The following is a 21742-nucleotide window of genomic DNA, read 5'->3' as shown; positions in this document are numbered from 1 at the left end:
TGATTAAACTCCACAGATCTCCGATCATTGAATGAAAGATGCTTCCGTTTTGATCTCGGTTTAACCCCGATCCAACCTCTGCCCTTTACCAAGAAAGCTTTTCTGCGGAGAAATTGTCGATGTTCGATTTAAAACAGGGCAGAGTTGGAGAGTGTTAATGCAGTTCTCCCAATCTTCAGCCGCCGGGGAACTGAAGTAACGGGTTTCTGCCAATAATTCCACACCGGTATTCGACAAGGAATTTATTCCAGGGCAAGAGTCACCTTAAAAATAATAATTCTATCAGGAAAGTCAGCCAAGTCATCTCTACCTTGATTTTTGCTATTTTTTTTCAGGTGGTCAATTTCAGGCTGTTAAAACATTCTTTTCTCTGGATCTCTCCTTTGTAATCTCAAATATGGTGCAGGCGGCTAAACATCAAATGGACACAGATTCCTTTCATTTCCCCCGTGTAATATCAGCTTTTTATCTCGTCCCTTTGTAATAAAACCAATCCGACCTGTGTCTGTAAATGGAATATCAAAGAGAATGACTCTCCCGCCAGCTGCACACTTATCAGGGCTTCTGGTTAGATTCAGAGATCAGCATTCCCAGGCACAACACCCCCGCTGGTCCGAAAGCTGCTCTCATTAACCCTCTCAGTTCAGATACTTACATTTCTACATTGGAACTAACTTCTTCATATGTCAAAGAGAAGTAAAAGGGGTAATATTGCAAATATGCTGCCAGATTTCTGGTAATTAATTTTATATAACACAAAAAAACTTTATAAAATGAAAATTCCAAGTCTGATTCCCAATGTGTGTTGAGTTAGCCCAGGTGAAGGCGAGGATGTTAATAACTCGCCTCAGTGCTCGAGTTCAGATGGGGAAACGTGGGCCAGGGTTCCTGCACCTGGTGTTTTCATGGATCAGCCGTGACTCGGTGGTTGCACTCTAGCCTCTGAGTCAGAAGGTCGTGGGTTCAAATTCCACGATGGAGACTTGAGCACAAAATGTAGGATGACACTCCCAGAGGTACCATCTTTCGGATGAGACCTTAAACCTGCCCTCTCTGGAAGTAAGAGATCCCATAGTACTATTCCGAAGAAGAGCAGGGGTGTTGTACTCGGTCTCCTGGCCAATATTTATCCCTCAATCACCATCACTAAAAAAAATTATCTAGTCATTTATCATATTGCTGTTTGTGGGATCTTGCTGTGCGCAAATTGGCTGCCGTGTTTCCTACATTACAACAGTGACTACACTTCAAAAGCACTTCATTGGCTGTAAAGTGCATTGGGACGTCCTGAGGTCGGGCTCAGCTGTAAAGTTCCTGGAATGATACTCATTGTTTAACACCAATCGGTAAGAATTGGAGAACAACGGGTACCTCTAGAACTGGACCCTGGATCCTAGTAAGAGTCACTGCTTTCCGGAAAAAAAGGAAAATGAATTGGGGTCAATCAGCAATCCCACTTGGAAGCTTTTAAATCCAACCAAGACAAGCAGGAGGCCACCTGCACCTTGACATCCTGCCTGAGCCCCTGCTTGTGGGACACAAAGGGTGTTTCTATCTCAAGCCAAATGATGGCAATTAAATATATTTATTTGTAAATAGTACCTCCTCCAAAGGATGATTTTTCCCCTATGATTTCAGTGGGAAAACTTTGGGATGGGGAGTAAAAGATAGAAAATAGGAATTTTGAGTTTCAATTAGATGTCAGCGAGTTGTAATGCCAAGCAACTCTCCCTTCTGGCAGCTTCTGCAGGTACTTGCCCATTCAGAGCCCATGGGCTGATGACCTGTGTCTGGGTAACTCAAACACAAAGCTTACAATCCGGGAGAACACAGTCCTTTCTGTTTTCTAACACTGAGGTACAGTTCCACAGACAAGAGCAGCCCTACTATATCTCAACTAAATGTCTATTCATTATATCTGAGCCCAGAGTGTCAGCAGGCTATTCAGTCATCAAGGGAATCACAGCAGAGTCCTATCCTGCCCTCAGCCAATCTCCACATATGTGCACTCTGAACAAGGTCATTGTTCAGTAAGCAGAAGCATGACACCTGTTTTCCCCCCCTCCTCCATAGCCCAGGGCTGCTGAGGCTAATTGTACCACTGTGCCTTGACGTGAGAAGTTAACGCAGCACAGACCAGGATAACCTGGGACATTTCTACTCGACGTGGCTCAGCGCCACACGGAGCAGTGTATTTACCAGATAACATCCCACTTGCATGTTTGTTTTGTGTTTTTCTATATCACAGATGAAGAAATTGGATGGATATAGGTTGAGCATACAAAGCAGATAAAGGGGATGAATAGGGGAAGGCTGATCAAAAGCTTTTATATGTTCCATCCAGTGACCTTCAATAATTATGCCAAAATTCACTTCCCTTATGGTTGGCAATGTTGCAGCTGTGACTAGGGCCCAACCAAATGCTCAGCAGAATTTGTAGGATTTAATTAAACAAAAAATGTGACCCCAGCTGCTATAAAAAAGTGTTTTTAAAAAACTTTTTCAATTGTTGAAAGGAAATGATCTTAAACTTCGTGCTGTTACCACAGAATGAACAGAGAATCAACAAAAATGTTCATCACAACAAAAGTCTTTTCAGTGTGTGTATATGGGACCTGACAGTAGAGAAAGTGAGAAGAGAGATTTACTGCGTGATATGACTGCCGCAAGCCGCAGGTAGTTAAGAGACGGTGTCTAATCTTTGACAAATTGAAATATTCTTCGTCCATCTCACCAAGGGGGTCTTTGGAAATGGGTTATAAGGATATTACACAGTGTGCTGAGAGTTCGGTAAGTGTGGGAGTTGAAGGGTTAATCTCTTTAAATCTAGTGCATATTGCTTCAACTGTTTAAGGTCAATTTAAAAGTTTAAATTTCTAAGTTTCTGTCAGGCTTCAGCAGAGAGCTGCTGTAGCAAGTTAATTGGTTAGCTAGATTCAATTGGTACCTGAAGGTGGGGCAGGCCTGACTCATCTGAGTCTCAACTGTAGAAATACAGGGGCCTGTCAGTGCGGACTGCATGGTGTGCGGATATTACACAGTGTGCTGAGAGTTCGGTAAGTGTGGGAGTTTGGTGAAGTGGGGGAAGGAGGTGCTGCTTTGCCTTGCTTTTCCAAACTTTTCCTGCAGAGCGGTAGTGGACCTGAGAGTAGAAGACTGAGATTGTGGAATAAAAGCAGCAGCAGACCTGCACCAAGAGACAACTACTGTGCGACATCACAGGGACTTAACTCCTGGACCTAAGATAAATAAGAAGCAAAAAGTAATCCAAGTGGGACGTCACCAAGGAAGAGGTAAGTGATTGGCTGGTGAGTATTTTCCTGCTGAATTTGTCTAAGGTTAGAGTTTGTGGATTCTCTGGTCTCTGTTGTGTAGTGGGGGACTGCTGTTCAGCAAGGCCCCTTGAGTATACCTTTTTAATTGAAGTGAAATTGGTGGGATTCATTTAATTTGAATTAATTAGTTAAAGGGTAAGTCATGTCAGGACAGCCCAGCCCCGTGTTATGCTCTTCCTGCTCTATGTGGGAAATCAGGGACCCTTCCGGTGTCCCTGACGACCATGTGTGCGGGAAATGTATCCAGCTGCAGATACTGACAAACTGCATTGCGGCACTGGAGCTGCGGATGGATTCATTAAGGAGCATTCGCGATGCTGAGAACGTCGTGGATAGCACGTTTAGTGAGATGGTCACACCGCAGGTAAAGGTTGTACAGGCAGGAAGTAATTGGGTGACCACCAGGCAGAGTAAGAAGAGCAGGCAGGCAGTGCAGGGGTCCCCTGTGGCCATCCCCCTCTCAAACAAATATACCGCTTTGGATATTGTTGAGGGGGATGACTTATCAGGGGAAGGCAGCAGCAGCCAACTTCCTGGCACCAGGGGTAGCTCTGCTGCACAGGCTGGGAGGAAAAAGAGTGGAAGAGCTATAGTGGTAGGGGATTCTATCGTAAGGGGAACAGACAGGCGTTTCTGTGGCCGTAAACGTGACTCCAGGATGGTTTGTTGCCTCCCTGGTGCCAGGGTCATGGATGTCACTGAGCGGCTACAGGGCATTCTCAAGGGGGAGGGTGAGCAGGCAGAGGTCGTGGTCCACATTGGGACCAACGACATAGGTAGGAAGGGAGATGAGGTCCTGCATCAAGAATTTAGGGAGCTAGGTAGCAGATTAAAGAGCAGGACCTCAAAGGTTGTAATCTCTGGATTACTCCCAGTGCCACGGGCTAGTGAGTATAGAAATAGGAGGATAGAACAGATGAATGCGTGGCTAAAGAGTTGGTGCAGGAGGGAGGGTTTCAGTTTCCTGGATCACTGGGCCTGCTTCTGGGGAAGGTGGGACTTGTACAAGTCGGACGGGTTGCACCTGAACCAGAGCGGGACAAATATCCTTGCGGGGAGGTTTGCTAGCACTGTTGGGGGGGGTTTAAACTAACTTGGCAGGGGGATGGGATACAGAGTGGAGCTACAATAGGGGGTGATGTGCAGCCAAATATAGAGAAAAAAACAAGTCAGCTTGGAAGACAGGGCAAATATGTGAGGGCAAGGCTGGATGGCATCTATTTTAATGCAAGGAGTCTTGCGAATAAGGTGGATGAACTGAAGGTGTTGATAAACACATGGGAGTATGATATTGTTGCTGTCACAGAGACATGGTTGAGGGAGGGGCAAGACTGGCAGCTCAATATTCCGGGGTACAGAATCTTCAGGCGAGACAGAGGGGGAGGTATAAGAGGAGGGGGGGGTCGCAATATTAATTAAAGAATCAATTACTGCCATAAGGAGGGATGATATATTAGCAGGTTCCTCTAATGAGGCCATATGGGTGGAGCTTAAAAACAAAAAGGGGGCAAGCACTTTGATGGGAGTGTACTATAGGCCCCCAAACAGTCAGGGGGAGATAGAGGAACAGATATGTAGGCAAATCTCAGAAAATTGTGCAAATAATAGGGTAATAATAGTGGGGGATTTCAACTTCCCCAATATTAACTGGGATACTCAGAGTGTAAAAGGCTGAGAGGGTACAAAATTCTTAACGTGCATCCAGGAGAGCTTTTTGAGCCAGCATGTAGAAAGTCCTACAAGAGAGGGGGCGGTACTGGACCTAATTCTAGGGAATGTGGCCGGCCAAGTGGAAGAAGTGCTAGTCGGTGAGCACTTTGGTGACAGTGACCATAATTCGGTGAGATTTAAGGTGGTCATGGAAAAGGACAGGGAGGGGCCGGAAATAAAGGTTCTAAATTGGGGGAAGGCCGATTTTAATAGGATAAGGCAGGATCTGGCCAAAATGGACTGGGATCAGCTGCTTGTAGGAAAATCCGCATCGGAGCAATGGGAGTCTTTCAGAAGGGAGATTGAGACCATACAATGGCAACATGTTCCCGTAAAGGTCAAGGGTGGTTCCAAGAACTCCAGGGAACCTTGGATGTCAGGGGATATACGAGAATGGATTAGGAAAAAAAGGAGGGCTTTTGGCAGATACAAAAGGCTAAAGACGGAGGAAGCCCTAGAGGAGTACAAAAAGTGCAGGGGGATACTTAAAAAAGAAATTAGGAGATCAAGGAGGGGCCACGAAATAACACTGGCGAGCAAAATAAAGGAAAATCCTAAGATGTTTTATAAGTATATTAAGGGTAAGAGGATGACTAGGGAAAAAATAGGGCCCATTAGGGACAAAAATGGCAATCTGTGTGTGGAGCCGGCAGATGTAGGAGGGGTTCTAAATGAATTTTTTGCATCTGTTTTCACTCTGGAGAAGGACGATGTAGACATAGAAATACGGCAGGGGGACTGTGATATACTCGAACATATTAACATCGAGCGGGAGGAGGTATTGGCGGTTTTAGCAGGCCTAAAAGTGGATAAATCCCCAGGCCCGGACGAAATGTATCCCAGGCTACTGTGTGAGGCAAAGGAGGAGATTGCGGGGGCTCTGACACATATATTCAGAACCTCTCTGGCCACAGGGGATGTGCCAGAGGACTGGAGAACCGCTAATGTAATACCATTATTCAAGAAGGGGAGTAGGGAAAAACCGGGGAACTACAGGCCAGTGAGCCTAACATCAGTGGTAGGAAAATTATTGGAAAAAATTCTGAAGGACAAAATTAGTCTCCACTTGGAGAAGCAAGGATTAATCAGGGATAGTCAACATGGCTTTGTCAAGGGAAGATCATGTCTGACTAATTTGATTGAATTTTTTGAGGGGGTGACTAGGCGTGTGGATGAGGGTAACGCAGTGGATGTGGTATACATGGATTTCAGTAAGGCCTTCGATAAAGTCCCCCACAGGAGACTGGTCAAGAAGGTACGAGCCCATGGAATCCAGGGTGCCTTGGCACTTTGGATACAAAACTGGCTTAGTGGCAGAAGGCAGAGGGTGATGGTCGAAGGTTGTTTTTGTGACTGGAAGCCTGTGGCCAGTGGGGTACCACAGGGATCGGTGCTGGGTCCCTTGCTGTTTGTGGTCTACATTAATGACTTGGATATGAATGTAAAAGGTATGATCAGTAAGTTCGCTGATGATACAAAAATTGGTAGGGTGGTAAATAGCGAGGAGGATAGCCTCAGTCTGCAGGACGATATAGATGGGTTGGTCAGATGGGCGGAACAGTGGCAAATGGAATTTAACCCGGAAAAGTGCGAGGTGATGCACTTTGGAGGGACTAACAAGGCAAGGGAATACACAATGAATGGGAGGACCCTAGGCAAGACAGAGGGTCAGAGGGATCTTGGTGTGCAAGTTCACAGATCCCTGAAGGCAGCGGAACAGGTAGATAAGGTGGTAAAGAAGGCATATGGGATACTTGCCTTTATTAGCCGAGGCATAGAATATAAGAGCAAGGAGGTTATGATGGAGCTGTATAAAACACTGGTTAGGCCACAGCTGGAGTACTGTGTGCAGTTCTGGTCGCCACACTACAGGAAGGATGTGATCGCTTTGGAGAGGGTGCAGAGGAGATTCACCAGGATGTTACCAGGGCTGGAGCGCTTCAGCTATGAAGAGAGACTGGGAAGATTGGGTTTGTTTTCCTTGGAGCAGAGGAGGCTGAGGGGGGACATGATTGAGGTGTACAAAATTATGAGGGGCACAGATAGGATGGATACTAAGGAGCTTTTTCCCTTCGTTGAGGGTTCTATAACAAGGGGACATAGATTCAAGGTAAAAGGCGGGAGGTTTAGAGGGGATTTGAGAAAGAACTTTTTCACCCAGAGGGTGGTTGGAGTCTGGAACTCACTGCCTGAAAGGGTTGTGGAGGCAGGAACCCTCACAACATTCAAGAAGCATTTGGATGAGCACTTGAAATGCCATAGCATACAAGGCTACGGACCAAATGCTGGAATATGGGATTAGAGTAGACAGGGCTGATGGCCGGCGCGGACACGATGGGCCGAAGGGCCTCTATCTGTGCTGTATAACTCTATGACTCTATGAGAGCAATGGGACACAGAAGCTGACACACACACAAAACCTACAGCACTAGATCTGAACAAATTATATGGACAAGAGTTGACATACCAGACAGGAGAGAACAGTTCTTCTTTCCACCTCCAGAACATTGCCTCTTTATGCCCCTACATCAGCCTGACTGCTGCTGAAACCTGGAGCCACCTCAAGGATTGATTTCTTAAATGCTCATCTCACTGACTTTCCCACCTCCAGCTAGTCCAGAACCCATGGCCTGCACACCTGTCACCCCCAATCTTCACCAAGCTCCCTGTGTCCAGAGAGAATTTCAAAATCCTGCTTGTCATTTTCAACTCCCGAGTCTCGCTGCACCTTACCTGGGAAATCTTCTCCAGCCGGACATCTCGGCCCCCTGTTCCTCTAACTCTGGAATACTGCTTACCCATCAGAGGCCAATATTTCACCCTTTAATCCCCTTACTTCTTGAATTCTCTTCCTAAATCCCTTTGCCTTGTTGACCTTTCTTTCAGTCTTCAAGAACCTCTATACTTAAAAAAAGATGTGGAGATGCCGGTGATGGACTGGGGTTGACAATTGTAAACAATTTTACAACACCAAGTTATAGTCCAACAAATTTATTTTAAATTCCACAAGCTTTCGGAGGCTTCCTCCTTCGTCAGGTGAGCGGTGTGGAAAATCACCTGACGAAGGAGGAAGCCTCCGAAAGCTTGTGGAGTAGTTTACAAGCCCTCTAACAATAGTTATAGTGTTGGGCAGAGTATAAATCAGGAAATTAGAGGAGCTTGTAACAAGGGTAATGCAATAATCACAGGGGACTTTAAGCAATGGCAAGCATTTAAAGAAATAATTCATAATTCCCAGCAAATAAACATTCCCTTGAGGAATAAAAACTCCACAGGAAAAGTGATCCAACTGTGGCTAACTAGAGAAGTTAAGGATAGTAATAGATTAACAGAGGCTTACAGTGTTGCCAAAAAGAGTAGTAAGCCTGAGGATTGGGAGGGTTTTAGAAATCAGCAAAGGATGACCAAGAAATTGATAAAGAGGGAGAAAATTGAGTATGTGAGTAAACGAACAAGAAATATAAAAAGATTCTAAGAGCTTCTACAAGTATATAAAAAGGAAGAGATTAGCAAAAATAAATGTGGGTCCCTTAGAGGCAGAGACAGGAGAAATTATAATGGGAAATAAGGAAACAGCAGAGATGTCAAACGAATATTTTATATCTCTCTTCACATAGAAGACTCAAAAAACATACCGGAAATAGTGGGGAACCAAGGGTCTAATGAGAGAGAGGAACTTAAAGTAATTGAGATTAGTAAAGAAAAAGTTTTTAAAAAATTAATTGGACTAAAAGCTGACAAATCCCCAGGACCTGATGGCCTACATCCTAGGGTTTTAAAAGAGGTGGCTGCAGAGGTAGTGGATGCATTGGTTTTGATCTTCCAGAATTCCCTAGATTCTAGAACGATTCCCGTGGATTGGAAGATAGCAAATGTAACACCGCTATTCAAGAAAGGAGGGAGAAAGAAAACAGGTAACGAAAGGCCAGTTAGCCTGACAGTAGGGAAAATGCCATGTGTCCGCCTATTCCACCAGCCTGTCTATATCCTCTTGAAGTCCATCACTATTCTCCTCACTGTTCACTACCCTTCCAAGTTTAGTGTCATCTGCAAATTTTGAAATTGTGCCCTGTACACTAAAGTCCAAGTCATTAATATATATCAAGAAAAGCAGTGGTCCCAGCACCGACCCCTGGGGAACACCACTGTATACCTCCCTCCAGTCCAAAAATCCTGTCACTTAGCCAATTAGAACCATAGAAAAGATACAGCACAGAAGGGGGCCATTCAGCCCATCGTATCCGTGCCGGCTCAAAGAACAACCAGGTGCCCATTCTAATCCCACCTTCCAGCACCCGGTCCGTAGCCCTGCAGCTTACAGCACTTTAGGTGCAGGTCCATGTACTTTTTTAAAGAGTTGAGGGTCCTTGCATCTACTATCAATTCAGGCAGCGAATTCCATACAACCATCAATCTCTGGGTAAAAAAGTTTCTCCTCATGTCCCCTCTAATCCTTCTGCCATTCAGCTTAAATCCATGTCCTCCAGTTCTTGAACTCTCCGCTAGGGGAAACAGGTACTTCCTGTCTACTCTATCTGGGCCCCTCATAATTTTGTACACCTCAATCAAGTCTCCCCTCAGCCTCCTCCGCTCCAAGGAAAACAACCCCAGCCTATCCAATCTCTCCTCGTAGCTGCAATTTTCAAGCCCTGGCAACATTCTTGTAAATCTTCTCTGCACTCTCTCCAGAGCAATTACGTCCTTCCTGTAATGTGGTGACCAGAACTGCGCACAATACTCCAGCTGTGGCCTTACTGTTTTATACAGTTCCATCATTACATCCCTGCTTTTGTATTCTGTACCTCAGCTAATAACGGAGAGTATGCCTTCTTCACAACCTTATCTTCTTGCACATGCACTCCAAGGTCTCTCACTTCCTCTACCCCTCTCAATATATTCCAGTTTACTGCGTATTCCCTTTTACTGTTTGCCCTCCCTATGTGCATTACCTCACACTTCTCTGGGTTGAACTCCATTTGCCACTTTTCCGCCCACTCCACCAACCCATTGATATCTTCTTGGAGTCTACAGCTATCCTCTTCACTTTCAACTACACGGCCAATTTTTGTGTCGTCTGCAAATTTGCCAATCATGCCCCCTACATTCAAGTCCAAATCATTAATATATACCACAAACAGCAAGGGACCCAACACTGAGCCCTGTGGCACACCACTGGAAATGGATTTCCATTTGCAAAGATATCCATCGACTTTTACCCTTTGTTTCCTGTTACTGAGCCAATTTTGGATCCAATTCGCCACATTTCCCTGTATCCCATGGGCTTTTACCTTTCTGACCAGTCTGTCATGTGGGACCTTGTCAAATGCCTTACTAAAATCCATTTCGACAACATCGACTGCACTACCCTCATCAATCCTCCTTGTCAATTCCTCAAAGAATTCAATCAGATTTGTAAGGCATGACCTTCCCTGAATAAATCCAGGCTATCCCTGATTAAACCATGCCTTTCCAAGTGACAGAATCAATACTGAGAGATAGGATAAACTAATAGTTTGCCCACCACCGAGGTAAGACTGACCAGCCTATAATTGTTCGGCCTTTCCCTCGTACCCTTTTTATACAACGGTACTACGTTTGCAGTCTTCCAGTCCTCCAGTACCTCCCCTGTATCTAGTGAGGATTGGAAAATGATCCTCAGAGCATCTGCTATTTCCTCCCTGGCTTCCTTCAATAGCCTAGGAAACAATCCATCCGGCCCTGGTGACTTATCAACTTTCAAGGATTCCAGTCCCTCCAGCACTTCCTCTCTCGTTATGTTTACCTTATCCAATATTTCACACCTCTCCTCTTTAACTACTACATCCGGATCATTCCTTTCCTTTGTGAATACGGAGACAAAATATTCATTTAAAATCCTACCCACATCCTCTGCTTCTACACACAAGTTACCCTTATCATCCCTGATAGGTCCCACCTTTTCCTTAGTTATCCTCTTGTTCTTAATGTACTGATAAAACATCTTTGGGTTTTCTTTAATCTTACTAGCTAGTATTTTTTCATGCCCTCTCTTTGCTTCCCTTATTTCCTTTTTTACGTCATCCCTGTACTTTCTATACTCCTCTCGGCTTTCTGCAGTATTTACTTTTCTGTGACAGTCATAAGCTTTCTTTTTCTGCTTTAAGTTGCCCTGTATACTTCTAGACAACCAGGGGTCTCGAAATTTGGCAGTGCCACCCTTTTTCTTTGAGGGGATGTGTCTGCATTGTACCCATAGAATTTCACTTTTTAGTGCCTCCCACTGATTTCTCCTCAAGTAGTTGTGTCCAGTCCACTTCTGCCAAATCACCTCTTAGTTCTGTAAGATTTGCCTTCCCCCAATTTTTTTTCTATTCGTTCATAGGATGTGGGCGTCGCTGGCAAGGCCAGCATTTATTGCCCATCCCTAATTGACCTTGAGAAGGTGGTAGTGAGCCGCCTTCTTGAACCGCTGCAGTCCGTGTGGTGAAGGTTTTCCTACAGTGCTGTTAGGAAGGGAGTTCCAGGATTTTGACCCAGCGACGATGAAGGAACGGCGATATATTTCCAAGTCGGGATGGTGTGTGACGTGCAGGTGGTGTTGTTCCCATGTGCCTGCTGCCCTTGTCCTTCCAGGTGGTAGAGGTCGCTGGTTTGGGAGGTGCTGTCAAAGAAGCCTTGGCGAGTTGCTGCAGTGCATCCTAGCCACAGTACGCCAGTGGTGAAGGGAGTGAATGTTTAGGGTGGTAGATGGGGTGCCAATCAAACGGGCTGCTTTGTCCTGGATGGTGTCGAGCTTCTTGAGTGTTGTTGGAGCTGCACTCATCCAGGCAAGTGGAGAGTATACCATCACACTCCTGACTTGTGTCTTGTAGATGATGGAAAGGCTTTGGGGAGTCAGGAGGTGAGTCACTCGCCGCAGAATACCCTGCCTCTGACCTGCTCTTCTAAGCCACACTCGGTCAAATGCTGCCTTGATGTCAAGGGCACTCACTCTCACCTCACCTCTGGAATTCAGCTCTTTTGTCCATGTTTGGACCAAGGCTGTAATGAGGTCTGAGCCGAGTGGTCCTGGCGGAACCCAAACTGAGCATCGGTGAGCAGGTTATTGGTGAGTATGTGCCGCTTGATAGCACTGTCGACGACACCTTCCATCACTTTGCTGATGATTGAGAGTAGGTTGAAGGAGCGGTAATTGGTCGGATTGGATTTGTCCTGCTTTTTGTGGACAGGATATACCTGGGCAATTTTCCACATTGTCGGGTAGATGCCAGTGTTGTAGCTGTACTGGAACAGTTTGGCTAGAAGCACAGCTAGTTCTGGAGCACAAGTCTTCAGCACTACAGCCGGGATGCTGTCAGGGCCCATAGCCTTTGCTGTATCTAGTGCACTCAGCCATTTCTTGATATCACGTGGAGTGAATCGAATTGGCTGAAGACTGGCTTCTGTGATGGTGGGTATATCGGGAGGAGGCCGAGATGGATCATCCACTCGGCACTTCTGGCTGAGGATGGTTGTAAACACTTCAGCCTTGTCTTTTGCACTCACGTGCTGGACTCCGCCATCGTTGAGGATGGGGATGTTTACCTCTTCCCGTTAGTTGTTTAATTGTCCACCACCGTTCACGACTGGAATTTAAAACGTTTACTCCTGATTTAACTCTGTCTTTTCCACAATAATGCTAAAACTAATTGAATTGTGGTCACTATCCACTGTCACTTCACCCACTTTTTCATCTTCATTTCCCCAGGACTAAATCTAGAATTGCATCCCCTTTTGTTGGGCTTGTCACATACTGGCTAAAAAAGTTCTCCTGGACAACGATCAAGAATTTTGTGCCCTCTGTGCCCCTCACATTGTTTGAATCCCAGTTGATGTTAGGGTAGTTGAGGTCCCCTACTATAATTGGCCTCTTATTTTTGCACTCAGAAATTTGCCTACATATTTGTTCTTCTATCTCCCTTTCGCTATTCGGGGGTCTATAGTACACTCCTAGTAGTGTGACTGCCCCTTTTTTTTGTTTTTTTAGCTCAACCCATATGGCATCGATTGATCCATTTAGCATATCATCCCTTCTCACAACTGTAATTGATTCTTTAACCAATAATGCTACCCCTCCTCCTTCTTTATCACCCACTCTATCCTGCCTGAAAACTCTATATCCAGAAATATTGAGCTGCCAATTATCCCCCTCTTTAAGCCTGGTTTCCATTATAGCAATGATATCATGCTGCCATGTGTCTATCTGTGCCCTTCGCTCATCTGCTTTGTTTGTCATACTCCTTGCATTGAAATATATACCCTTTAACCATGTCAAATTCTTGTGCTGAACACTATTTAACCTTTGCTTCTTTTGCCTTTCTGAGTCACTAACTACGTCACTAACTGCTTTTCTCCTTCCCGTTTCCTGGTCTGAATTTGTCCTATCTGTACCTTCCCTTTGGTTCCCATCCCCCTGCCATACTAGTTTAAACCCTCCCCAACAGAACTAGCAAATGCCCCCGCAAGGATATTGGTCCCAGTTCTGCTTGGGTGCAACCCGTCCGGCTTTCCCAGAATCGGTCCCAATGCCTCAGGAATTTAAACCCCTCCCTCCTACACCATCTCTCAAGCCACGCAGTCATCTGGTCTATTCTCCTATTTCTGCTCTCGCTAGCATGTGGCACTGGGAGTAATCCTGAGATTACTACCTTAGAGGTCCTGCTTTTTAATTTATTTCCTAACTCCCTATATTCTGCTTGCAAGACCTCATCCCTTTTTTTAAACCTGTATCCATGTTGCTACTGCCCCCTTTATTCCATGGGCCACAATCTTGATGATAAGCCTACCGTGCGGCACTTTATCAAACACCTTTTGAAAGTCCATGTACACCACATCAACTACATTGCTTTCATCTACCCTTTCTGTTACCTCGCCAAAAAACTCTTTCAGGTCAGTTAAACATGATTTGCCTTTAACAAATCTGTGCTGGCTTTCCCTAATCAATCCACACTCGTTCGGACTGCTAATTCTGTCCCGGATTATCATTTCTAAAAGTTTCCCCACCACAGAGGTTAAACTGACTGGCCTATAGTTGCTGGATTTATATGCCTATAGAAGACTTTTATCACATTGCTTGTCTGACATCCAGTACTGGATGAGCAAAAATTTCCTCCAACTAAATATTGGAAAGAACGAAATCATTGTCTTTGGTCCCTGCTGCAAACTTCATTCCCCAGCCACTGACTCCATCCCTCTCCCTCGTCACTGTCTGAGGCTGAACCAGACCGTTCACGATCTTGGCCTCCTATCTGATTGAGACCCCATATCCCCTCCATCACCAAGACTGCCGACTTCCACCTCTGTAACATCGCCCGTCTCCGCCCCTGCCTCAGCTCATCTGCTGCTGAAACCCTCATCCATGTCTTTGTTACTTCCAGACTGGCTCCTGGCTGGCCTCCCACCTTCCACCCTCCATAAACTTGAGCTCATCCAAAACTCTGCTGCCCGTATCCTAACTCGCACCAAGTCCCGTTCACCCATCACCCCCAGTGCTCGCTGACCTACACTGGCTCCTGGTCCGGGAACGCCTCGATTTTAAAATTCTCATCCTTGTTCTCAAATCCCTCCATGGCCTCGCCCCTCCTCATCTCTGTAACCTCCTCCGGCCCTACAACCCTCCGAGATCTCTGCGCTCCTCCAATTCTTCCCTCTTGCGCATCCCCGATTTTAATCGCTCCACCATTGGCGGCCCTGCCTTCAGCTGCCTAGGTCCTAAGCTGTCACTTAGCTTCCTCTCTAAACCTCTCCGCCTTTCTTTCTAGATTTATTGCTAGGGGGATAGAATATAAAAACAGGGAGGTATTGCTGCAGTTATATAAGGTATTGGTGAGACCGCACTTGGAATACTGCATACAGTTTTGGTCTCCATACTTAAGAAAAGACATACTTGCTCTCGAGGCAGTACAAAGAAGGTTCACTCGGTTAATCCCGGGGATGAGGGGGCGGACGTATGAGGAGAGGTTGAGTAGATTGGGACTCTACTCATTGGAGTTCAGAAGAATGAGAGGCGATCTTATTGAAACATATAAGATTGTGAAGGGGCTTGATCGGGTGGATGCGGTAAGGATGTTCCCAAGGATGGGTGAAACTAGAACTAGGGGGCATAATCTTAGAATAAGGGGCTGCTCTTTCAAAACTGAGATGAGGAGAAACTTCTTCACTCAGAGGGTGGTGGGTCTGTGGAATTTGCTGCCCCAGGAAGCTGTGGAAGCTACATCATTAAATAAATTTAAAACAGAAATAGACAGTTTCCTGGAAGTAAAGGGAATTCGGGGTTACGGGGAGCGGGCAGGAAATTGGACATGAATTTAGATTTGAGGTTAGGATCAGATCAGCCATGATCTTATTGAATGGCGGAGCAGGCTCGAGGGGCCGATTGGCCTACTCCTGCTCCTATTTCTTATGTTCTTATGTTCTTTCCTCCTTAAGACACTCCTTAAAACCTACCTCTTTGACCGAGCTTTTGGTCATCTGTCCTAATACCTTGTGGTTCGATGTGAAATTTTGTTTGATAATCGCTCCTGTGAAGCGTCTTGGGACGTTTTACTACATTAAAAGGTGCTATATAAATGCAAGTTGTTGTTGTTTTGGATTCCCTTTTATGTTAGTTGCCAGTCTATTCTCATACTCTCTCTTTGTCCCTCTTATTTCCTTTTTCACCTCCCCTCTGAACTTTCTATATTCAGCCTGGTTCTCACTTGTATTATCAACCTGACATGTCACATGCCATGATACTTCATCTTACTCTCTATCTCTTTCGTCATCCAGGGCGCTCTGGTTTTGGTTGTGATAGATTTTTGGACTCTTTGGGAATCAAGGGATATGGGGATCGGGCGGGAAAGTGGAGTTGAGGTCAAAGATTAGTCATGATCTTATTGAATGGCGAAGCAGGCTCGAGGGGCCATGTGGCCTACTCCTACTTCTTATGTTAACTGATCTGCGGATAGGCAAGAGATGTGTCTGACTGCACTTTCTGTCTTTCCCAATCATTTTGTTTTGGTTTTAATAAACATGTCTACGGAAGGGGTTGGAGATTGCTTAAGAAAATCTACAGCAAGACCATGGCCATTTGGCCCATCAAGTCTATTATTCTAACATGAACTCCCCTCCCCCACTCGGTAATATCCTAACTCTCCTGAACAAGAAACCAGGCAATACTTTTATATCCATCACCCTCAATCCCCATTCTCAACGTCTAAATCGATGCAGCTCCCTCTTGAAGGGGTCAATAGATCCTTTTCTGGGAGTCTTCTACATTTCCACTTTCCTATGGGATTATTCCAATGGTGAACCATGCTTTAGATTGGCAAACTTCATTTGCAATTGTACCTTGTTAAATATTCTTCCGAAACAAATTTTATTTTTAAAAAAATGACCATGCCCAGCAATCCCACCATTTCCACAACGGAAAGTTATTGATCGGTAATTCTGCTCACCGAACCAGCAACATTTCACCGTCCCGAACACAGGCGATAGACCTTGTGGGAGAGAGACAAAAAGGGAGAGATTCAGGGGAAAATATACAATTAAAAAACATTCTTTATTTCAAATCAGACAAAAATGGGTTTCTCAATATTCTCAATCCGGAGGTTTAGCCAATAATATATTCTACCAAAACAGACATTTACACATGCACTTACAACAAAGAATTCACACAATGAGCAGGATAAGAATTCATCTGCAACCAGCATGAGGGGAGAAAGGATATTTCCCGGCAGGTTGGCTATAACATCGTGCTAGTCCTTCCAGGGTCCACACAGCCAGCCTGATCCTCTTGGAACCTCTGGTGAGGATTCTCTGCTTCTCAGCACAATTCAGACACACAATTTACAAATGCAAGACTGAACTGAAACATGTGGCAGGATTTGTCCTGAAATCATGCTCCACAATTCACCTTCAGAATTCTACTTAGAATCAGAATCAAGGCTGGGACAGGCAACTTAAACATTCTTCCTGGTGAAATCTTTTACACTTGGACACGGTGATGTGTACGACGTCACCATTTGAACCTGGATTTTAATTTAGCCCTCCCCAGTATACGGCTCCTGGAGATTCTGTTCACAGGACTTAACTGTGACAGCTGCAGTGCGTTGGTAAGTGGACTGTTGACGTACACCATGCTTCACCCTTCAAGCTTCCCCTCAGCACTGGTTCTTTGAGTACTGCTGTCCACAGGTTACCATGGACATGCTGACAGCTGACCATTTTGATACATTCCCATCAAGAGACTCAACTTCTTACGGATGTGTTGATGGGAGTCGAATGCCCAGGACACCAACAGAAATGGGAGCCAAGCACAGCCAGCAGCAACCTCAATGGTCCAAAGGACAGGGATGAATTCAGTCTCCTAAATGTCCTTTTTAAACAATAGTGGTAACAACTGGCTCTTCAGATGGTCAGGAGGAGATGGGCAAGGACAGTTCAGGATAGACTTAACTCAGTCTCTGATTTTCCTTTCTTTCACTGTGCCCCCAGTTGTTGCTGGGGTGTCAGTGAGAATGAGAGTTTGGGTCATCCAGGGTATCAACCTGCAGTCTAACAATGTGTGGGAACGGGTTACTGTGGGAACACCCACAGTAGCTGATATACTTGGGCAAAATGGTTAACGTAGAAATAGTTTCAACGAGAGATTCTTTGTCATAAAAGAGATAGGACATGAAATGCTCTCCTTTAACCAAGACAGCGTAAGATGCTTTCTTCAAAAAAAATTCTCAGATTCATCCCAGTTCCCAGGGCAAATCCAAAAAAATGAAATATATTTCTGAAGTACAATTGGCTGCAACCGTTCCAATGTGTTGGTTTCTCCTCAACTTCTTGGTTGAAGACGAGAGAAAATTGTAGGAGGGAACTGATATTCTCAGCGCAGTCTGCAGCAGTCGTTATTGTGCAGGTTCGAGTGAGGTGGCACTTTTCAAAGTTATGATACCAGCACTGGTTTGCAAACCTGAAAAGAAAAAAAAGCAATAATTTCAAGCAGGCTGCAAAAATGCAACAAGCACCAGAACTTGAGCTGGATGTTGGGAAACTGGTACGAATTTTTTGTCAATTGCCACAATCCCAACCAGTGTTTTATTGACGGGATACAATAGGGAGAGAGGGGGGGGGGGTGGGCGCCGGGAGAGGGGGGGGGGGGGGTGGGCGCCGGGAGAGGGGGGGGGGGGTGGGCGCCGGGAGAGAGGGGGGGGGGGGGTGTGGGCGCCGGGAGAGGGGGGGGGGGGGGGCGCCGGGAGAGGGGGGGGGGGGGGGGTGGGCGCCGGGAGAGGGGGGGGGGGGGGGGTGGGCGCCGGGAGAGGGGGGGGGGGGGGGCGCCGGGAGAGAGGGGGGGGGGGGGGGTGGGCGCCGGGAGAGGGGGGGGGGGGGGGCGCCGGGAGAGGGGGGGGGGGGGGGGTGGGCGCCGGGAGAGGGGGGGGGGGGGCGTGGCGCCGGGAGAGGGGGGGGGGGGTGGGCGCCGGGAGAGGGGGGGGGGGGGGGTGGGGCGCCGGGAGAGGGGGGGGGGGGGGGGTGGGCGCCGGGAGAGGGGGGGGGGGGGGGTGGGCGCCGGGAGAGGGGGGGGGGGGGGTGGGCGCCGGGAGAGGGGGGGTGGGGCGCGCGGTGGGTCTCACCAATACCTTATATAACTGCAGCAATACCTCCCTGTTTTTATATTCTATCCCCCGAGCAATAAAAGCCAACATCCGTTGGCCTTCTTGATCACCTGCTGCACCAACATACTAACTTTTTGATTTTCTTGCACTGGGACCCCCAGATCCCTTTGTACTGCAGTACTTTCCAGTCTCTCGCCATTAAGATAATAACTTGCTCTCTGATTTTTCCTGCCAAAGTGCATAACCTCACATTTTCCAATATTATATTGCATCTGCCAAATCTCCGCCCACTCACCCAGCCTGTCTATATCCCCTTGTAGGTTTTTTATGTCCTCCTCACTCTCCACTTTCCCTCCCATCTTTGTATCATCTGCAAACTTTGATATGTTACACTCGGTCCCCTCCTCCAAATCGTTAATATAGATTGTAAAGAGTTGGGGACCCAGCACCGACCCCTGCGGAACACCACTGGCGACTGGTTGCCAGTCCGAGAATGAACCATTTATCCCAACTCTCTACTTCCTGTTAGATAACCAATCCTCCACCCATGCCAGAATATTACCCCCACTCCAGTGATTCTTTATCTTGAGCAATAATCTTTTATGTGGCACCTTGTCGAATGCCTTCTGGAAGTCTAAATACACTACGTCCACTGGTTCCCCTTTATCCACACTGTACGTTATGTCCTCAAAGAACTCAAGCAAATTTGTCAGACATGACTTCACCTTCGTAAAGCCATGCTGACTTTGTCCTATTAAATTATGTTTATCCAAATGTTCCGCTACTGTCTCCTTAATAATAGACTCCAAAATTTTACCCACCACAGATGTTAAGCTAACTGGTCTGTAATTTCCAGCCTTCTGCCGACTGCCCTTTTTAAATAACGGTGTTACATTAGCAGTTTTCCAATCTGCCAGGACCTTTGCCGAGTCCAGAGAATTTTGGAAAATTATTACCAAAGCATCCACAATCCCTACTGCCACTTCCCTCAAGACCCTAGGATGTAAGCCATCAGGTCCAGGGGATTTATCCGCCTTGAGTCCCATTAATTTACTGAGTACCAATTCCTTAGTGATTTTAATCGTATTTAGCTCCTCCCCCTGTTTGTCCAGTGTTGGGATATTCTTAGTGTCCTCTACCGTAAAGACTGAAACAAAATATTTGTTCAGCATTTTTGCCATCTCCATGTTTCCCACCATTAATTTCCCGGTCTCATCCTCTAAGGGACCTACGTTTGCCTTAGCCACCCTTTTTCTTTTTATATAACTGTAGAAACTCTTGCTATCTGTTTTTATATTTTTTGCTAATTTATTTTCATAATCTATCTTCCCTTTCTTAATCAATCCTTTCGTTACTTTTTGCTGTCTTTTGAAGACTTCCCAATCTTCTATCCTCCCACTAAGTTTGGCTACCTTATATGTCCTTGTTTTTAGTCGGATACTACCCTTAATTTCTTTACTTAGCCACGGATGGCTGTCATTTCTTTTACACCCTTTTTTCCTCAGTGGAATATATTTTTTTTGAAAGTTGTAAAATAACTCCTTAAATGAACACCACTGTTCATGTACCGTCTTACCCTTTAAACTATTTTCCCAGTCCACTTTAATCAATTCCGCTCTCATACCATCATAGTCTCCTTTATTCAAGCTCAGTACGCTTGTTTGAGAACCAACCTTCTCACCCTCTAATTGGATATGGAATGTAACCATGTTATGGTCACTCATTCCAAGGGGATCCTTAACGAGGACATTATTAATTAATCCTGGCTCATTACACAGGACCAGGTCCAAGGTTGCTTGCCCCCTTCAAGGATCAGTTACATACTGCTCAAGAAATCCATCCCTAATACACTCAATAAACTCTTCCTCAAGGCTGCCCTGCCCAATTTGATTTGTCCAGTTAATATGATAGTTAAAATCCCCCATAATTATCGCTGTTCCCTTATTACATGCCCCGACTATTTCCTGATTAATACTTCTTCCAGCAGAGTTGCAACTATTAGGAGGCCTATATACTACGCCCACTAGTGTTTTTTTCCCCTTATTATTCCTTATCTCTACCCAAACTGTTTCATTATCCTGATCCTTTGTCCCAATATCATTTCTCTGTATTACAGTGATTCCTTCCTTTATTAACATAGCCACCCCACCTCCCCTTCCTTCCTGCCTGTCCTTCCTGTCCTTCCTGATTGTTAAACACCCTGGCATATTTAATTCCCAGTCGTTGTCACTCTGCAGCCATGTTTCTGCAATGGCCACAAGATCATACCCATACGTAGTTATTTGTGCCGTTAACTCGTCCATTTTGTTACGAATGCTACGTGCATTCAGATAAAGAACTTTCAAATATGTTTTGTGACACTTAGTTCCTGCTTTTTCCTTTTTTAACACTTTATCTTTTACTCCATACCTTCTGTCCCTTCCTGACACGCTTTCCTCTGTCTCCCTGCTCAGGTTCCCAACCCCCTGCCACAGCTTTGATGCTGGGTTAATCGCCTTACGCCTTCTAGTTTTTATTTTATCTGTCGTGCCTAAAGTACACTTGCTTTCTGCTGCTCTACGCTTTTCCCTCTCACTTGTTCTTGAACAACTGTTTGCACTATTTGTATTGTCAATTTCCCCTGGGTCTTCCCCTCTCTTGCTGCTCTCAATTTTATTCCCTTCTGACTCCCCGCTCAGGTTCCCATCCCCCTGTCACTCTAGTTTAAACCTTCCCCAACAGCACGAGCAAACACCCCTGCGAGGACATTGGTCCCGGTCCTGCTCGGGTGTAACCCGTCACGCTTGTACAGGTCCCACCTTCCCCAGAACTGGTCCCAATGTCCCAGGAATCTAAATCCCTCCCTCCTACACCATCCCTGCAGCCACGCATTCATCCTGTCTATTCTCCTGTTCCTATACTCACTAGCACGTGGCACCGGTAGTAATCCTGAGATCACTACCTTTGAAGTCCTGCTTTTTAATTTATCTCCTAACTCCTTAAATTCGCGTTGCAGGACCTCATCCCTTTTTTTTAAACCTATGTCGTTGGTACCGATATGGACCACGACTACTGGCTGTTCACCCTCCCCCTCCAGAATGCCCTGCAGCCGCTCCG

The 21742-nt window shown here is 45.9% G+C and overlaps 1 protein-coding gene across 2 annotated transcripts in view; it reads right to left on the bottom strand.

Moving 5' to 3' along the window:
- Nucleotides 1-16583: 16583 nt before the first annotated feature.
- Nucleotides 16584-21742, bottom strand: part of chmp7 (charged multivesicular body protein 7) — a 47519-nt gene continuing 42360 nt past the window's right edge. For both annotated transcript variants that reach the window (XM_068001410.1, XM_068001411.1), the window contains exon 10: nucleotides 16584-18006. In XM_068001410.1, coding sequence (XP_067857511.1) covers nucleotides 17942-18006 — 65 coding nt within the window. In that variant the 3' untranslated portion in view covers nucleotides 16584-17941. The remainder of the gene's footprint in view (nucleotides 18007-21742) is intronic.

Source organism: Heptranchias perlo, chromosome 20 (assembly GCF_035084215.1).
Source record: "Heptranchias perlo isolate sHepPer1 chromosome 20, sHepPer1.hap1, whole genome shotgun sequence".
In the NCBI taxonomy this organism is placed as follows: Eukaryota; Metazoa; Chordata; class Chondrichthyes; order Hexanchiformes; family Hexanchidae; genus Heptranchias; species Heptranchias perlo.
This window is presented reverse-complemented; position numbering and strand designations above follow the sequence as displayed.